This window comes from Benincasa hispida, chromosome 4 (assembly GCF_027475165.1).
Source record: "Benincasa hispida cultivar pf3 chromosome 4, pf3_genome.v1.1, whole genome shotgun sequence".
NCBI classification, from domain to species: Eukaryota; Viridiplantae; Streptophyta; class Magnoliopsida; order Cucurbitales; family Cucurbitaceae; genus Benincasa; species Benincasa hispida.
Genome location: NC_143481.1, coordinates 68285038 through 68303989, shown reverse-complemented (window position 1 = coordinate 68303989; position 18952 = coordinate 68285038). Strand labels below are relative to the sequence as shown.

General features: G+C 32.0%; 2 protein-coding genes across 4 annotated transcripts; one reads left to right on the top strand and one right to left on the bottom strand.

The window, feature by feature from the left end:
* Positions 1 to 5707: 5707 nt before the first annotated feature.
* LOC120075845 (uncharacterized) lies at positions 5708 to 10325 on the top strand. Of its 2 annotated transcripts, none has more exons than XM_039029548.2 (3): positions 5708 to 6092; positions 6325 to 6458; positions 9663 to 10325. In XM_039029548.2, the coding sequence occupies exons 2-3, from the start codon at positions 6345 to 6347 to the stop codon at positions 10107 to 10109; spliced, it is 561 nt and encodes a 186-aa protein (XP_038885476.1). In that variant the 5' UTR covers positions 5708 to 6092; positions 6325 to 6344; the 3' UTR covers positions 10110 to 10325. The 2 variants fall into 2 exon arrangements, with proteins under 2 accessions (XP_038885476.1, XP_038885477.1); XM_039029549.2 differs by having other exon boundaries at positions 5850 to 6108.
* A 609-nt stretch (positions 10326 to 10934) lies between these two features.
* LOC120076698 (DNA-directed RNA polymerase II protein) lies at positions 10935 to 17686 on the bottom strand. 2 transcript variants are annotated; one of them, XM_039030597.2, is made up of 13 exons: positions 17295 to 17686; positions 17127 to 17214; positions 16658 to 16757; positions 16472 to 16545; positions 16298 to 16369; positions 15837 to 15914; positions 15013 to 15137; positions 14708 to 14780; positions 14247 to 14308; positions 13788 to 14168; positions 13523 to 13619; positions 12058 to 12266; positions 10935 to 11248 (listed from the first exon to the last, which is right to left on the bottom strand). In XM_039030597.2, exons 1-12 carry the CDS (start codon positions 17372 to 17374, stop codon positions 12066 to 12068), a joined length of 1431 nt encoding a protein of 476 aa, XP_038886525.1. In that variant the 5' UTR covers positions 17375 to 17686; the 3' UTR covers positions 10935 to 11248; positions 12058 to 12065. The 2 variants fall into 2 exon arrangements, with proteins under 2 accessions (XP_038886525.1, XP_090168896.1); XM_090312770.1 differs by lacking the exon at positions 17127 to 17214 and having other exon boundaries at positions 17295 to 17637.
* Between the last annotated feature and the right edge of the window lie 1266 nt (positions 17687 to 18952).

Sequence of the window (18952 nt, the reverse complement as noted above, 5' to 3'; positions counted from 1 at the left end):
TATGTCTGTTGGGATTGGTGTCCTAAGTCTCTCTTGTATTCTTGTAAATTGTAAACTTTGTATAAACAATTTGTTATTAAAAAAATAACTATTATTTTATGAGCATACACTCAATCCAATAAACAAATATCCTAGGTTATTTTATGTAATTTAAACATGTATGTAGAGACCTATAAGTGGATCATATTTAAATGATAATCTAAACGATCTGTAATAAATGGATAAGGCTAGATACTTTATTCTAGTGACACTACAAATACGGTCCCCTTTATAGATGGTACAAGTGTTGTGAAGTACTATAAATAATTTGATCCTGATCATTCATGTAAAGACATACGAGCGGTGATAATCTATACAAAGAGTTTGTATAAGACCGAACCACGAAATGGTTAGTCTCATTATATAAAGCCGTTAATAGTAGAGACTTACATTTCACCAGGATGATCACAAACGACATGACTTGAATCCTGAGTGAGTTGTGAACTCTTGCCTATGAACGCGATCCTTTTATTTGTACGGGTGAGAGTGGCCAGATCGCCAACTCAATATGCCTACTATTTTGGGGATTCGTTTGATTGGGGAGTTAAGAACACAGCTACACAATATGGAATTGACTCATTCCTTGATGTTGGGGTAAGTAGATAAATTGCTCCCTTAAGGGTGGATTCCGGGTCTTGAACAATGTGGTCACACCCTCTCTTGGACCGAGAGGGATTTGGTCATAGTTGAACTATGACTTATTAGAGGGATCAGTGTGTTAGGATTGGTATCCTAATTCTCTCGGAGTCTCGTTGTTTGTAATATACACATTGTTTATGAATAAACTAACTGTTATTTCATACTGGCATTTACTTATCCAATAAACAAAGCTCCATGGTTATTGTATGTAAACTTAAGTATGTATATGAGATATATAAGTAGATCATGCCTTAAGTGATAACCTAAATAGGTATGTAGTATAAGGATTAAGGTGGGATACCTGATCCTGGTGACACTACGAATACGGACCGCTTTGTAGAGGTTTGCAAATGTTATAAACTACTACAGATGGTAGATCTTGACCATTTATGTGGAGACATGCGAGCGGGGGTGTCCTATACAAAGAGTTTGTGTAAGACTGGACCACGAGATGATTCGTCTTTGTATATAACGTCGTTGATACTGGAGACTTACATCTCACCTAAACGACCATAAGTGACACGACCTCAATCCTCAGTGTTTTGAGAACTCCTGCCTTTGAGGGCGATCCTTTGATTAGTATGGGCGAGGGTGGCCAGATTGCTAACTCAACATGCCTACCTATTTGGGGACTTGTCTGATTTTGGAGCTGGGAACTCACTTACACAATATGGAATTTACTCCTTCCTCGAAACAGGGATAAGTAGATAGGTTTCTCCCTTAATTCTGGGGCTTGAACATAGTGACCACAACTTCTATTTGGAAGAAAGGACTCAATCATAGTAGGACTATGGCTTATGTTTATTAGAGGGATCAATGGTACTTAAGAAGTTAGATGTAACTACATGGGCATAACGATTATTGGCCAAGCTATACTTACGAGCGATCTGTGAAGGGTTGTCGCACTGTTGATTGGTTAAGATGGACACATAATATATCTTTGGTAAGGAGAGTTCGTCGGTCTTTAGTGGAGTGCCTAGCAGTTAACGGATGGTGGATCCCATGACTAAAGAGTTCAGACGGTTATTCACATACGATTGGAGCTTCTAGCTACAGGTCCATAAGGTCCCCTTGGTAGCTCAATGGATTCAAGTTAAGGATCAATTCTTGGTGTTGATTTGAACTTTTCAAATTGACAAGAGGTAATTCGATTATATATGATATGATCGGTATGGTGTATGAGATACATCAAGTGAAGGATTAATGTAAATGAGATTTACATTAAGTGTCATGGAATAGAAAAAGAGTTATGGTTTATATGTTTCATGAGATGAAATATTAAAACTATAAGTTATAAATATATTATGGTAAGTTAGTTGTCATTTATATTTATAATAATATTAATTATTGGATAATTATCTCTTTTTCTCTAATAACCAATTGAGTGGGAGGTTATTGGTGGTTTCATGGTAACTGTGAGATAAAAGAAAAAATGTTTTCCTAATTTAAGAAAGAGAAAATATTTGCTAAGTTGTTGATTTGAGATTTCCAATCTTGGAAATTACTCACGAATAGTTGTTAAGTAAATCAGATTTACTAAACGACAGCTTGGAGTTAGCTAAACAATCATAGAGTGTTCTTACACGGTAGACACTCAGCTAGACGACGAGCTAAACGATCATATAGCTTTTGTTAGACGATTGCATAGTTTTTACTAAAGGATTGGGTATCGACCTATACGATAGACTGTTTCATCTCCCACTTACTCAATCGTTTACACGATTGTTCTTCCTTTGGTTTTCTGCCTTTAACCAAGTCCACACAAAGCCCACCCTCTGGATTCTCACACCGAGAATACCAAGGTAACCTTTTTGGTGGTGTCATACTCAACTCGACACAGTCGAGGTTCTGTGGAGGCCGTTCGCGGTGTTCGGGGTGTTCGTGACCTTGGCGACTGCTTAGTTCTAGGGTTGACAAAATTTCACGTAGGGCCCCGCCCCGATTGGGGTGGGGAATTCCCAGTTTAACCGGGGATGGGGTCAAACCGGAAAAAATTTTTGGGGTCCCATCCAAGGAGGGGGACGGTATCCCCGCCCCGACCCTGACCTTGATTTGATATATTTATATTTTTAATATTTTATAAATATATATTTATAATATATAAAATAACTTATTTATATGTATGTTTATAATGTGTAAACTTATAGTGTTGTGGAGCCCAATATTAAATATCTAAATTTTAAATCTAAGCCCAAAAGTCGAGCCCAAATTTTAATCAAATTTTAAATAAAATAAAATTTTAAATAAATTTTAATTAAAAAAATGGGGAATCCTCGCGAGAAAATGGGGAATAGGGCCCCGCGGGGACCCCGTTTCCCCGCCCCCGTCCCCGCTTTCAAATGGGGGGACAAAGGCGGGGATGAGGGAGAATTTCCCCCACGGGGCCAGGGACGGGGGACGCCTCCACGCCCCACCCCAGCCCCGTTGCCAACCCTACTTAGTTCGAGTTCGCTGTGTTCGTGCAATGTAGCGGTCATGTTGGACGAACGTTCGTGTGTTGCTGTGATCGAGCGTTCATGATCAAGGAACTTGAAGATGAGTCTACAAAGATTTGTTGGTTTTTGTCCTTGATCTATAGTAAAGCATGTTAATTTCTGTTTTATGCATAACCGTATGTTGTCGTTTGTGATTGTAATTGTACTGTTCATATATGATTGAAATTTGGAAAGATCCTTTCGCTGCTCATGGAAATCCTCGTGTCCGATTTCCTTCACAGTGGTACTTAAGGAGTTAGATGTAACTATAGGGGTAAAATGGTAATTTTGGTCCAGTTATACTTACAAGCAATTTGTGAAGGATCGTCGAACTATTGACTGGTTAAATCCAATGAAAATATATCTATAGTGCGAAAAGTGCAGTTGTCGGTCTTTAGTGGAGTGACAGACAGTTAATGGATATTGGGTAACTTAACTAAAAAGTTTACTTAATTATCCAAGTACCATTGAAGCTTCAATCTACAAATCCATAAGGTCCCTCTGTAGCTCAACATGGATAATTGATAATTAATTTTGGATTAATTTGAACTGTTCAAATTAATTGAGGGAATTAACTGTATATGATATAATTAATTAAATTAATTACATGTGATATAAATAATATAATGTATTCGATACATTATAATATAAAGTTTATTTTGAGAAGAATTAAATATTTGAATGTGATTCGAATACTAATTTTATGGATGAGATTCATATAATTAAATTTAGTATAAATGTGATTTATACTAAATACCATGTTTTATTGAGAGAAATAAAACTATAGGTTATATTATATTTGATACAATATAATAACTATAGGTTATGTATTATATCTGATATAACATACAGTATAATATATATATATAATATATATATATTATATATATATATATATACTTTTTTTTCTTCGTCTTCTTCACAATAGGGAAAGTCTCTCTCTATGATTCTCTCCAAAAAACCTCCCAAGAACACAGAGAAGAAAATTAAGTTTTCTTCTTCCTCTCAAAATCTCCTCCCTCTTCTCAAAATTTTGTTGAGCCCACCACTCTTACTTATTCTTAAACCCTAACAGAGAATACAAGAGGTTCTCTAATGGTGGTCATTTAGGTTACTGTATTTTTGTTCGAGTTTCGAAGAGTTCATGATCGAAGAAGGAATTACGTAAAGACATTTTGGCTTCAAGGGTAAGTTATTCTTTTCTCTAATTCCTTCCTTCAAAGCATGTTATAATTTATTGTTTAAATGCATAATTTTGTTTTGAAAATTTGATTTATGTGAAAAACGAAAATTTAGAACGATCCTACATCTGTTGCGAAATTTCACTATTCCTTCAATGTTAATAGAAATTTAATACTAGGATTATAAGTGTTAAAAAGATTGGAATAACAAATCACATTTATGTGGAGAATCAAGAGTGCTAAAAGTATTTGAATCACTAGTGCCAAAAGTACTTTTATCATAAAATATTTTGAGTTATTTTAACTTTATCCTAAGCATTTATAAATCACCTTCAAACACAATTACAATTTTGAAAATGAGTGTTTTTAGTCATGATCAAAGTATTTTCAATCGTATCCATTAATTAAGTTAGATATCATTATCCTCTATACTTCTCTATTATAAAAAATGGGTAAATTGTAAAAATTGCTTTTGAAGTATGGTGGTAGTAGCAACTACACTCTCAAACTTTCAATTATAAAAGTTGGGCTCATAAACTTTTTGACCTTCAAACTTGTAATAACCGTAGAAATTGGACCTCAAAATGATAAAAAAATTAAACGCTCAAACTTATACTATTGTTACAATTTCTAAAGTTATATGAGTTTAAGGGTCCAATTTTAACATTTGAGGGCTCAATTATCACAATTAAAATTTGGAAGTATAATTGCAAATACCACCATACTATTTTTTTTTTTTTTGGTGATTTTTACAATTTATCATATGAAAAGAATAGATATCTTACACTAATCATGATTGTTCGCTCTACCTCGTACAATATTTTTTTTCGAAGCGAATGTTAACAAGTATTTTGGTGAAAAAAAAAACTAAAACTTCGTTGATAAGTGTTAAATAAAAGAGTCAAGTCAATTACACATCACACTCTCATGTAAAGAATCACCCGTGCTAAAAATACTTTATCATAAAATGTTTCGAGTTATTTCAACATTTTGTTAAGAGAATTTAATAATAGCTTTCAAACATAATTATAATTTTGAAAACAAAGTGTTTTTAGTCATAATCAAAGTATTTTCAAATGCATCCATTAGTTAAGTCAGATAAGATCATCTTATGATTCTCTATTATATAAACTATGCATGTATGTTTGTTCTACTCCGAATGATAGATTTTGATCGACATTTTCAACGAAATTCACATAATTTATCGTATAAAAATGTAATATATAATCCGAGGATTTTCTCACTCAAAATTGAGGTGCTACATTATTTATGCATAAAAGTGAGATTTATGAGGATATGAAACGATAAAAAGAATCTCTTCTTTATAAAGAAAAATAAAGGTCTTAAAAAGGGACGTATGATACCTTAGGAATTGATACTCTATTTTTATTCTAATTCTATTCCCACCATTAATAATAATAATAATAATAATAATAATTTTTTAAAAAAAACAAAAAAAATCTCAGATTCCTTCGATCTCCATCATCTTCTCGCTCTCTCGAACCCAATCAAATCCGACGGCCCTGAATCATACACGTCACAAATTCAAACCTCCCTCACGCTCTCTTCGTTTCTCTCTCTCTGTTGTTTTTACACTACATTTTGATTCTCCGCTTTCCTTTTCTTTTTGATTCTTTTTCTTTTTCACTTCTTTCCCTCATTTTCTTTCCCTTTCCCGCTGTTTTTCTCTCTCGTTTTCTTTCAGGTTTTCCTCAAAACTTCTCGTCTGAGCTTAGCTTTTTGTTGCTGCACTTCACAGGTAGCGCTTAACTACCGTACGTTCTTTCTATTTTCTTCTTCTTCTTCGTTTTCTATGTCTTACTGATTAGGTTTTCAGATCTGGAAGAGATGATGATTCTAGGTTTTATTTTACTTCTTGTTTCTTTGTTTTACGAGTTTAACTGTTTTCTTTTACGATCTCGCGGTTGTTTGGACTGGATTGCGAGTAGATCTAACTGAGTTTGTTGTTTTTGCGTTCTATTTGTTTGAAGATTCTTTGGACCGTACAACAATGGAGACCGAAACTTCATCTGTTCATCAGCGTTTGCTGCTAAGGTGCGCCCGATGCATTTCGGCGACGCTGCTTGGCTTCGTGGCCTTGGCCGAGTTGCTTGTTTCGTCTCAGGTGAAGTTACCGCTCTTTTCTTCTTTAAACTTCGCTAATGATCGTGTTTGGTATGTTGATTCTGTTTTCGATTATTTATTTTCTTCTATTTTTTTTGTGAACTTTTTAAAATTTATTTTTTTGAAAAGGTTTGAAAACGAAAGTGATTTTAAATCAGAATTATTCGTCGTGTTTTTTACTTTTTGAATCGTTATTACAATACGAAAGACATCTGTTATTACTTTCGAGTTTATTTAAAAGGTCTGTTTTAGTTTTCAAACTTTCAAATTTATTTTATTTTAGACAAAAATTTTGAAGTGTTTATATATATATATATATTACAATATGCAAAAGTGGAAAAATGCAACATGTAACTTTGAGATCCATAGTACAAACTTTATATTAGTTGAGTTAGGATTCTTTTTGACAAATAAAAAGAAAATATTCCGAGCATAATAATCACCATAAAAAAGTGAATAAACTAATATCCACAAGCCTAAGCCAAAATGAACTTAGCGTTGTCGTATTGACGTGATTTTCATCTTTAGAGGTTGTCAGAGGTTTAATCTTCCACCCAAGTCGTTATACTAAGAAAACATTATTTGTAAACCTAAAAGTCTTCTTGAACTTTTTTAAAATTAAAGTAAAAAAAGGAGAGAATTATAAAAACGTGGAAATTAAAGGTCTGTTTGGTCGAGAATCGTTTTATGTTTTTAGATTCAGTTCGACAAATATGTGTTTGACAGACATCTTAAATTCTGTTTCTGAAAATTGTTTTCGAATTCTATGATTCAAACAATTCAAATTCTATAAATAACATTTTTATATTTTCATTGTGTCCAAAATTTGAATTTTAAAATTTAGAATGCATAATTATATTAAATAAAGTTAAACATATTTAGAAATACAATATGTGATGTTATAAACTCAATTCATTTAAAAAAATATATATTATGTATTATGTAATGTATTATTAATTATATAATATTACAAAATAATAGTTATATATTTTTAACATAAATTATATTTATAAATGAATTAATAATAGTTTAACGTCAACTAAATAGTGGTGAATATCTACAATTAGTCTTATGATTTATAAATATATAGTATTAAACACATTTTAAACAATTTTTAAAATTAGAATAGAATTTGTGAATCTGTTACCAAACATATATATGAAAACATGAAACACAATTTCATTTTCATTGAATTCTTATTTTTAAATTTCTGTTTTTAAATTCTCAACCACAACTCTGAAATTTAAACCTCATTTAAATAATATAAATGCAAATGATTAGAGATTTAAATGGAACTTACCACTACTTCAAACATATATATATATATATATGGAACTTACCACTGGAAAAGTATAAATCATATTTTGTCTTTATTTACTTTAGTTTCTTCGACCCCGTCGTCTCATGAAAGATGAGATTCCCGAGGTTTGTTGTCCTCTGATATTTAGACCTTTTATTTTCTTTTTCCATTTTTTAAATCTCTTTTCAAAACGTTTTTTTGCATTCTAAATGTGAAATTTTTTAGAAAGATGTACATTTTACATTTGGCCAAATATACAATTCTCCTTCAATTTGTGTCCGTTTTCGATTGTTCTTTTTGCTGTTTAAAATATTCAATAATTCTCTTGTCTTGTTGATTTATTCAAATGTCCTTACCAAAAGTTGAAAAAACAAAAAAGATAGATGTGTAAATTTAAAAATCATTTTGATATCATTGTTATTTGTCAGTATTGTAATATTTTTAATGATTATATTTTCTATAGTAATACTTGAGATGAATGTTAACTTGAATATTACTCAATTAGTTTAAGTCCAAGTCTTTTTAAACTCCATATGTTCAAACCCTCAAGGCCAGTAATTCCAAGTTGATAATGAATATTTAATCAAGTTAAAATATAAAGTATTTTAAACCAAATTAAATGATGTAATATGACATCATCACTTTGTCAGTGAACTTTAACTTACAAAGATAGTAGAGATTTGATTGAAAAAAGAGCAAGATATAAAGGATGAAGTTAATTTTTTCAAAAAAGAAAAAAAGAACAAAATTGAAAACTTAAAATTTTCTTAAGTATTATGAATAGAATTATTTATTTTACTTTTTTTCACTTGCCTATTTATATATAGACCAAGAATTGAACTAGTGAAACTTTTATACTAAAAAAAAACTATTATTTATTTTTTTTTTGTAAATTTAAGGGGAAAAAACAAGAGGAACACACAAAAAAACACGAAAATAAACAAAAAATGTAACTTATTTTTTGGTGGTTCTTGAATGGCATAAATTTTAGATGTATTTTTCTAAAAGAAAAAATTGAGTACAAAGATAGCTTTTAGAATTTAAATACTTAGATCTATAAAGTCAAGAAATAATTGTATATAGAGATATTCAGGCCATCAAGAGCCGTAGCCTCTCTTTTCTTATTGCAAATTGGAAGCATATCATCTTTTCATACCTTCGTAAGAGTCTCCCTTTTTATATTCTTGGATATTTCCTTTATTCAATAAAATCGTTTCTTATAAAGAAAAAATGTATGCATGTATAAAGCTAATAGTAGAACAGTATACAGATGGATCCAAAAGTCTTATGAACAACCTAACCAAATATTCTAAACATTATCTTAAACTTATAAACCTAATACAATAACATTTAGAATATTTGTGGTCAATGTATCACAAGAATGATACGCACTTTAACCCTTACATACACGTTAATTTTATCGAACAATATTGATATTAGTGACAAATGATATACTACAATTTTGTTTTATCTATAATAAGAGCAATACTTAGAAATTAAGTGCATCCCAAAAGACACTCATCTCTATATATCCTACTTTTATCACACACAAAATGAATTAAAAAATATATTTTTTAAAAAATTATTGAATCAAACAATTTGATAAGATGTTTAAAGATAGGTGCAATTTGTGATGCACCTAATTATTTCCATATCTATAAATCATGGATCAACACTGCCTTCCCTAGCCAATTATGTTCACCCTTTTGTCCAGCCGTGTTGGGGCCACGAAGAATTGAATCCCATCGCTTTTTAAAGTTACGTTTATTTCTTTATTCTTTCTTATCATCCTGGTTCTACTTTTTTGGTTCCTTTTTGGTGATAGTCTAGTAGCTCTTTCTTGAATTTGGTTTAACTCGTTGGAGTATATCTTCGTGGCACGATTCAAATTGATTTTTCATCCAGTTCCTGGATTCGAATAAGATGGATGTCATCGATGCATCTGAGGAGAAGAGGAAATCCAAATCTAGGCAATGTCAGACGACAAAGCCGATTGATGGAGAAGAAAATGAAAATGAGAATAATGACAGTGATAACGAACTTGGAGAAGATCAAGATGTGCTTGAAAACGGAGAAGAAGAAGAAGGTAAAAATGCTCCAACTAAAGATGGTGCTAATGGAGGGGATGGTGCTAGCAATGATAATGGCGACGGTGGAATTGAAAACAGTGGTGAGGGTGGTGATGACGAAGAAGATAATGATGATGGTGGGAGTGATGAGAACAATGAAGATAATAACGAAGATAATAATGAAGATGACGAAGACATAGACGAAGAAGATGCAGAGGAAGACCACTTTGAAGGAGACGACGATGAAGAAACCCTTCCCCCACCAAAGAAGAGAAAGAAGTAAAACAGTGATCAAGAAATATGCTAACTGTGAAAGCACTTTCTAATTAATCATCTTTCAAAACTACTAATGAGACTGCTTCCAATTGTAAGTTTTGGAGACTAAAAGCTCTCAAGACATGGCTGAGCCAATTTGACCTAAACAAAGCAATCGCTATCTAGTGTCATAGCGTTTGTATGCTGATGTTTTATATGAAAGTTCCTTCGTTCAATTTAAAAAGAACTACTAAAACAGTTCTACATCCACAAAATTTTACAAACTTCAAAAATATAATAGGACTCGATTGTTGACAGTTTTGGTTTTCTCCCAATTTTTCAATTATGATTTTCACATTTTTTAAATAAAACTTTGTAAGAAATGAAGAGAAAATAAGTTTAATTTTAAAAAACCAATAACAAAAAATGAAATGGTTACCAAACGATACCCAAGTTTACATTTGGTAACCATTTAGTTTTTTGTTTTCGAAAATTAAAACCATAAGCACTCTTTTCACTTCTAAATTTTTTTATTGGTATTCTACATTTTACCAATAATTTTAAATCAAGCCAAAATTTAAAAATTAAAAAAAAAAAAAGTTTTTAAAATCTTATTTTTTGTTTTTTGAATTGTTAAGAATTCAATTCTTGTACTCAAGAAAGATACAAATCATGGTAAAAAAAAATAGAGGAAATAAACTTATTTTTCAAAAATAAAAAATTAAAATAAAATAGTTACCCAACGGAGTCTAAATCCTAAACAAATTCTTAGTGTTCGTGTTCAGTGAAATCAACTTTGTGGAGTGGAGGGGTGTTTCAAACTAAAACAACCATGATATCAAAGGGAATGAGCTAATTTCAAAGGCCAATTTGTATATACATTTGAAAAACATCCCCCACAAACCAACTGCTCTATGTACACCCATTAAAAGAAATAGAAAAAAGAAAATCCAAGAATAATAATATTGGCTAAGATGATGGAATAACTATAAGTTATCCTAAATCTAAATAAATCCAGATAAGATGATGGAATAATAAAAGTTATTCTAAACCTAAATATGTTCAGAGATGTACACCTTTTGAAGTCTCCATATTTACAGGACAAAAGCTGGTCGTGCTTTGAGTCGTTCCAAGTTCTTCTCTTTCTTGTGCTATCTTCATATATATCTAATGTGATACCAAATGTTATTAAAACCGGAGAACAGGGAAATATGCATTCAGAATCTAAAAATGATTATATTACAATGACTATAAAGAGTTAAAGAACTTATAAAACAAAGGGGTTAAATGAGCGAGAGCTTGGAGCTAACGCACTATATTTCGTCTCTTTTGATACTTTTTCCTTGTGAGTTTTTGTTCAGGTTGTTGCAAAACACACTGAACAATTTCACAGAAATACGAATACCACCCTGATAATATCTAACTGCAAAAGTGCAATGGTCATAAACAGCATATTTTATATCGGGTAATACTTTAGTACATCAGGATGCACCCATTTTTATGCATTCCCCTCTCATCACTCACACCAAAGAAAATATATATATATATGAAGAATTTGTCACATGACGAAGTATGATTGGACAATTTGGTGGAATGCACATAGATAAATGTTGCCCATGATGCATCACACCTAATTATTTTTCTTTTGTATCCACGTAGAACTGCAAGGATACTAAAAGCAAGACACTTTAGATGCGCACATATATGCCAATTAATCTTCAAAACCCAGAAATTTATAATTGCTCTATAAATCTTTCTTGTGTTTATATATGTAGATTTGCATTTTTCAAAACATAATCTACAAAGTAGAAACAGCATTGGATCAGGAAATTTTGAAGCATGCCCATGAAGAAAACAAACAGCTTGAGATAAGTTATATTAGGTGTTTTTTATTTAAATGAGATGCAATAGCACCACAATTGGTGGCAGCTTAAAAAATAAAACTAAAATTAGAAAAAAAAGTGTTAGTTCAGTACCCATTAAATTACTGTTTGGTGGCATCAATGAACATTGCTCGAGTCCAATGCTCGATGTCTTCAGCTTGGGAAGGTGGAGGTGGAAAAGTTGGATGTTCTACAAGGTCCCATCCTTCAATGGTGGAATCATTCTTTCCAGCATCAGAGAATTCAGTGGCATAAAGATAACTCGAAGCCGAACTTGGAAGGTTACTCTCATAATTGGTTTTCTGCATTCAGATGCAAAAAATGAATTAACAAAACCGAGTGCTTAATGCAGATATGCAGACAGTACTCTCGCAATTGTTCATTCTCTCTATTTTGTATATATTGGGTTTTTTCATCGATTTTACATTTAGGAAAATAATAAGGGAAGAGGAAAATGAAATAATCAAGGAAGATGAGAAAAAGTAACAAAGAAGATGAACAAACGATATAGAAGAAATAACAAAGGAGAAATTCGCATGCATCTCCAGTTGATTTAATGAAGCTACAGAACCATTTAACATGATTGATTTATTGTTTGTGACGATAACTAACAAACTTCAAAGAATACAATCCAAATAAAGGTTAACTTTAAGGGCCGTTTGTTTTTTTGGAAATGTAGATAACTGAAATCTTTAGTTGTCTGAAATTATAGATGCTCAAAATTATAGATGTCCGACATTTTTAGATAACCATATTTGTTTTGTAGAAATACTTAAGATATTTGGGGATACTTTGATAACTATGTGTATGTTTGGTAGGATTTCTACTTAGGAATGTCTTAAATTTACATAATGTTCCAAGAATGTCCTTACGACTGTTCATTAATTTATAAATAACTGAATATAATTTAACCTTATATAACATATTTGTTTTTTATTAATTTGAATTTCTTTTTAAATTAATATAATTTTATAATTTTATTTGTTATTTTTATCAACAAAATAATATATATATCTATTCAAGATTTTTTAATAAAATTAGTATTAATTTAAATTTGAATATCTTTCTAAAAGAAAAATAAAAACAACTGCAATATAACCAAGAGAGTGAAATACATAATTGACAGTATTTATTTTAATTATAAAATGAAAATAAGGAAGAGTGATATTTATATAGATATGAAGAAAAAAAAAGGGCGGGTTAGAAAAAGTAAAAAGAGGATGCCCTCAACTCGGGAATCCAGAAAACTCATGTTTTAGGAGGGCATCCAAAACTCTTGAGATGCCCTTTGTAAGGGCATCCTAAGATGCCCACGAGAATCTTCAGATGTCTGGACATCTTACATTACCGCAAAATAAACGTGGTGATCCAGATGTCCACTTCATAAGAATCTTAGATTCCCACGAAACAAATGACCCCAAAAGGTAAGGAGACAGTTATAGTTGTTTTCATTTATTTAAAATCACCAAATCCTTTAGTAACAGATGATAGGGGGAAAACCTAATAACTTATTGATGCAAGTAACATACTAAATCAACGCCAAGTTGCAAGTTCATACCATTATTTGTGAATGTGCACTCTCGAACAGCATGCTGCATGAGACGGAATTCGCATTCCATGCAGATTTATTCAGTTTCTGAACGTGCTTCGGGGACCTTGAGTGCAGAAGATATAACCAAGTGTATCAGATGGGTAAGCCGTATGACTAAAAATAATTGTCTAACATGACATCAATTTTCCATTTCTTGTATGAAAAACAAAACATAGTGAAGCAAGTTCAAATGTCAGAGAAAACCTTAAAAGTGAAAAATGGATGGAAATACCTGGAAGAAGCCATTTTGAGGTTAAAAACAGAACGCACTTCCTTTGATGAAGAGAGAGTAGCCAATAATTTAGCAAATGCTTCAAAAGTGGAAGCTTCAGACGGAATGTCTAAAGAAAGGGAGTTATAGCCATATGCGGTGACACACGCTACACTTTTCTTTAGGAGGGCAATCCCTTTCTGCAAATCCTTGTGCGATTCTATAGAATGTGGAGAAGCGGAGGAGTAATTGAAGCTTCTACTTTCAAGTAAACTTAAATGTGGTTTCTTCTCTGATTCCAACGAAGCAACACCAAAGTTACTAGAGCTTTTATCAGACCATGAATTTTCCCCACTTGTTGAACAATAACTTTGACGTGGTATAAAAACTGGATACTCATCGCTGCAAAATCCATCACTTTCAGTCCAAAAGTCAACAAATAAGACTTAGGAATGCAGGTTGCAAATTCAATCAACTTACCTTTGAGAAGATGGACATGTGTCCCAATATGAACCCCTTTGCCATATACGTGAACAAGAGCCCTACAATATTGTGCATAGGTGAATAAATAAAAGGAGACGTGTCACAAATAATAACTAAGAATGAAAACCAAAAAATTATTGTTAAATTTTAATGACATAGAAATGAAATCCTTTCATCTTATATAATGTAAATTTACTAAGCCCCTTACACCTTCAGGCACATAAAGTGGAGTTTTGTAGCCATTATTATCAGTTATACTTTCAACAACTCCCTATGTTCAGTTAAACCATCATCAAGATTATCAATAAATATTCCCAACTTTAACCATCCCATGATTAGAAAACAAAAATGTTATAAAATAATTTTCAGTGACTTCGATAAGCAACAACTTTTTTCTTTTTTGTCAAATATTTTGACTGATCCATCATAGAGATAGAAATTTAGAAAAGTGTACATACTGCAAAACCCGAGTTGTGAAGTGCAGGTGCAGCCAAATATTGAACAACAAGATTTAGAAGTTGCACCATATATCTGCCAGTTAAATCAAGGAGACTTCAATTAAATGAGAAAACTTCCTATTATAATTAAATGCAGGAAGAAGCACTCAAGCAAGGAGTTCAGAAGATGAGACAGCATAGCCAATGGGAAGAACAAAAATGAATTCAAGGCATCATAATCATATTAAAAATGTGTTGTATAGTACAGATAAAACCACAAACATTAAAAAACACAACCATCATAGTTTATATAGAGAAGAAGTTACCCTAGAGAAGCTGAAAGCTCATACGGTTCAACAGAATGGGGATCCAGTCTTCTTGGTAAGCTCACATTACAGATTTGATCAAATGGTTCACCGGGTCCCACTTTTTTCTCTCCATGAACTAAAACCTATGATCATATTTTGAATGTAGACATATTTGGGAAAGCATTCGTCAGCAAACAAAAAACTACTCTTGTCCTAATGAAACATCCTTTTTTTTAACTAATGGACTGAGAAACTTGAAAAAGATTACAAATTCTTCAGTTTGACGTGTATATTAATACTACTGCAAAAAAAGTTTATCCCTTTTAAAATTTTAGTAATAAATAGATTTTTTTTTTTTTTTTTTAAATCAAAATTAAAAGGTCTAGGCCTTGGCTTAAACTGACAACATTTCTAGCAATAAGTATGCATCAAAGGGAGATAGGAGACTATTATTCCATATGCAAGCAGAAAATTTTAATTCGTGGTTATACAAAGCTTTTGAATTGCAGTTTTTCCTGTAAAGCACTGCATTAATTCAAGGAAAAGTGTACTAGCAGCTTTAACTCTATAAGGCTCATATTAGACCATAGGCTAAACTTCCAAGACAAAAAGAAAAGAAAAGAAGACCTGATAGTTTCTGTAATAGCTTCAAAATAGTTCTTTTCATATTGAAATAAGAGAATATTAAAGCATAACGGTGGGAGAATACATCCAATTACATTTTCGTGCAACATATGATCGAGTTGTCTATGGAAAAAAGTGATTCATTAGAAAACCAACAGCAGTGAGTAGCATGTACTAAGCACTCAGGAAGTGAAACATACATACTGATAAGAGCTTACCCGACGTTGTGGAAACAATTTGCATATTTGTTTTATAACCACAGATTGTTTGTGAAGGCGTTCAGAGGTGATTGCCATCTGTCTCCATAAAACATTTTTACTTTAGGCATAAAGTCAAATTTGAAAGAGGTCCAACTAAAAAATTTCAAAAAAAAAAATGATAAAAATCTTCAATACAAAAGCATAGTTTGATGTGTGGCTGTGGGTGTGTGTGGTGGTGGTGGGGAACCATAATTCTATCAGGCATCGACCAAGTATAGTTTAACAAGGTCATTTGACATGTAGGTCTACATTTATACATGTTCAAACATGCCCCTATTTTTTAGCCTAAATAGTTCGTGCAGACAAAAAATGGTACATATACACAAGTATATTTATGCAAAAATATATTAGAAAGATGCGGCCATTAAAAGACGGGCTGGAAAATAATGTCCATATTAAAAGGGGAATATAGTTTATACAAGTCCCAGATTCTTGGTGCTAATAAGATCAGGATATGCCTTCTCCAGTTGTTCGACTCGTTGTTTTTCCAACTGCAATAAAAAATCCAGAAACAACCATGCTCATGGGATGTTTAATAGATGGGAGAAAAGGTAATATAATTAGTATAAATTCAAAATAAATAAATGGAGTACCACTGAACGGGCTGATTCAAGCATCGCATATTTCAATTGGAGATCAAAGGATGTCATCTCAATCTCTGCCTTTCCTGATGGCATAGAATAAATTTTCAGATTTCATAAGCACTTGCACATAACATAACTTAGCAAATATCTAAGGGACTAAGTTGCTCTCAGAAGTTCTTTTGGAGGTTCAGAAACCTTGTTTGAGTTGCTCTCTACTGCGTCGGAGTTTCTCCCTTAACCTCGTAAGTTTCTCATTCCGAGTCACTCTCCAGTTTAATTGATCGTCTGCCTTCCCCTGAGAAGCAACAGTCTGAATTAAAATTTCTCAAGCAAGGCACTTTGCTCCACAAGTACATTGCATGGATAAATAATACTATTCACTATATAATAACACAGGACCAGCAGTAATGGAATGGAACAACACGAAGCCTAAGAAAATTCATAAGATTTGAATGCTTTGTAAGAGTAGGTGAAATAACAAAAGAATTATCGAAAAACAGCAGCATCGGCCATCTCGTCATCAATTTCTAGCAACCAAAATCCACCAAGGTTCTTTCGCCGGTAATTTGGTATAAGAATATCAGACAGAAATATTCACGACAGTTAAACCTCAATCGAGGAGAAAATTAAATAGAGCGACAATCAAGCATGAACATCACCAAACCTTTGCCACAAGCACGTCACTCAACCTCGAATACAACATATCTCGGCGAGCTCTCAATGATTTTAACGTAGAGTTGTAGTCGTTCAATCTGCCGGAAAAATGAAACCAAAAAGGTCGTCTCCTCGAACCAAACAGGGAAGTTAATTAGAGTCTTAAAGAACCTCATACCTGTGATTCACGCAACCGGTGCAAAAGGAAGCTTGATTTGAATTCTCACAGAAAGCGCAGTTGCAGAATTTCCGATTCATCGTCGATCAATTTGTAATCATGAATCTACTCGGAGGAATTGGATCAGAATCTGAAATTTGGAATTCGAAGTCGGGACAGAAGGGGGAAAGCTTGAACCGCGGGAGCTGATCGTCTGAAAACTGGAATTGCAGTCTCCAACAAGAGAACTCCTCCCGGACGCCGTCAAGTTTAAAATTGTTTATTCTAATGAACAAATAATGGGATTAATAAGAGGTTCTCTCAACTTTGAGCCCTGAGAGTTCTTTTGTTTGCCCAATGATCTATGTTTTCTTGAAAAATAATAATAATATATCAAAATGATAATAATAATAATAGGATAATAGGAAAAATCTGGGTTAATTAGATTTGTAGGGTTGTTTTCTATTTTAATTAAGTAGGAGTTTTGAAATTATTAGGGAGAATGGGTGGTTTTTTTTTGTCTTTATCTGAATGTGTCAAGGGAATATATATATATATACCGTCTTGAATGACCTTGAATGAGTCTCTTAAAGAGATGCATTCATTAAAAAAAAAAAAATTACGAATGCGTCTCTTGAAGAGATACATTCATATGAATAATAATAATAATAATAATAAAAGTTGAATATGTCTCTTGAAGAGACGCATTCAGTTTTGGTAAAAAAATGTATTTTTTTATTTTTTTATTTTTTCAACAACCCTAAAATAAATCATATCATTACTTTTGTTTTTAATAGTGATAATAATATTAGTAATTTTTTAACAATATAAACAATAATCTTATTTTGATTAAAAAATTTCTATGATTAATTTGATATACTAAATATTAATTTTAATAATATTCTATTTATTTAATTCCAAATCATTGTTACCTAAAATCAACATCTCATTAATCTCGTTTTTATTTTAACAGTAATATTACTAACTTTTTAATAGTATAAACAATAATATTACTTTGAGATTAAAAAATTTCTATGATTGATTTGATATACTCAATATTAATTTTAATAGTATTCAATTAGTTTAATTCCAAATCATTGTTTTTGTTTAAAGTTGTTAGAAACTTATGCAAAAATATAGACATTAACTTTCGACTATTGTAAATAATATTCAAGGTTCTTTAGGATGTGTTGTAGACTGCAAGTGCATTTTCTTATTTGAATTTGATTATATGTACAATTTTCTTTATTTATGACCAGAAGAAGATCCTCTGTTATGCCTAGATCAATCATGTTGAGTCACGATCGCCACGACCTCTTACACTTGATGGTTGGCCCTCCTCTGTAAAGTGTATACCCTCACCACGATGTTTGTATGCCACGTACTGGTCATGGACATCTAGACGGATATGTGAAGTTTGTCCTTCTTCTATATTTAGCGTACTAAGGGTTGTTGGAAAGAATTCAAATGTTGGGGGAGAGGGCATCATGGAAGTATGTGTAAAGTGATTGAGTGGGGTTGTTGGATACTCATTCTGAACATTAGATCGAATAGGAACATCCTGATTGTCTTGCTGGATCACCTTGTTCTCCCATTGGAACATCACAATCAAAATATCGTACTCGATATATAGAGGTGAGTCTATGCAAGACCTTTAGACCAGATAATGTCATATTTGG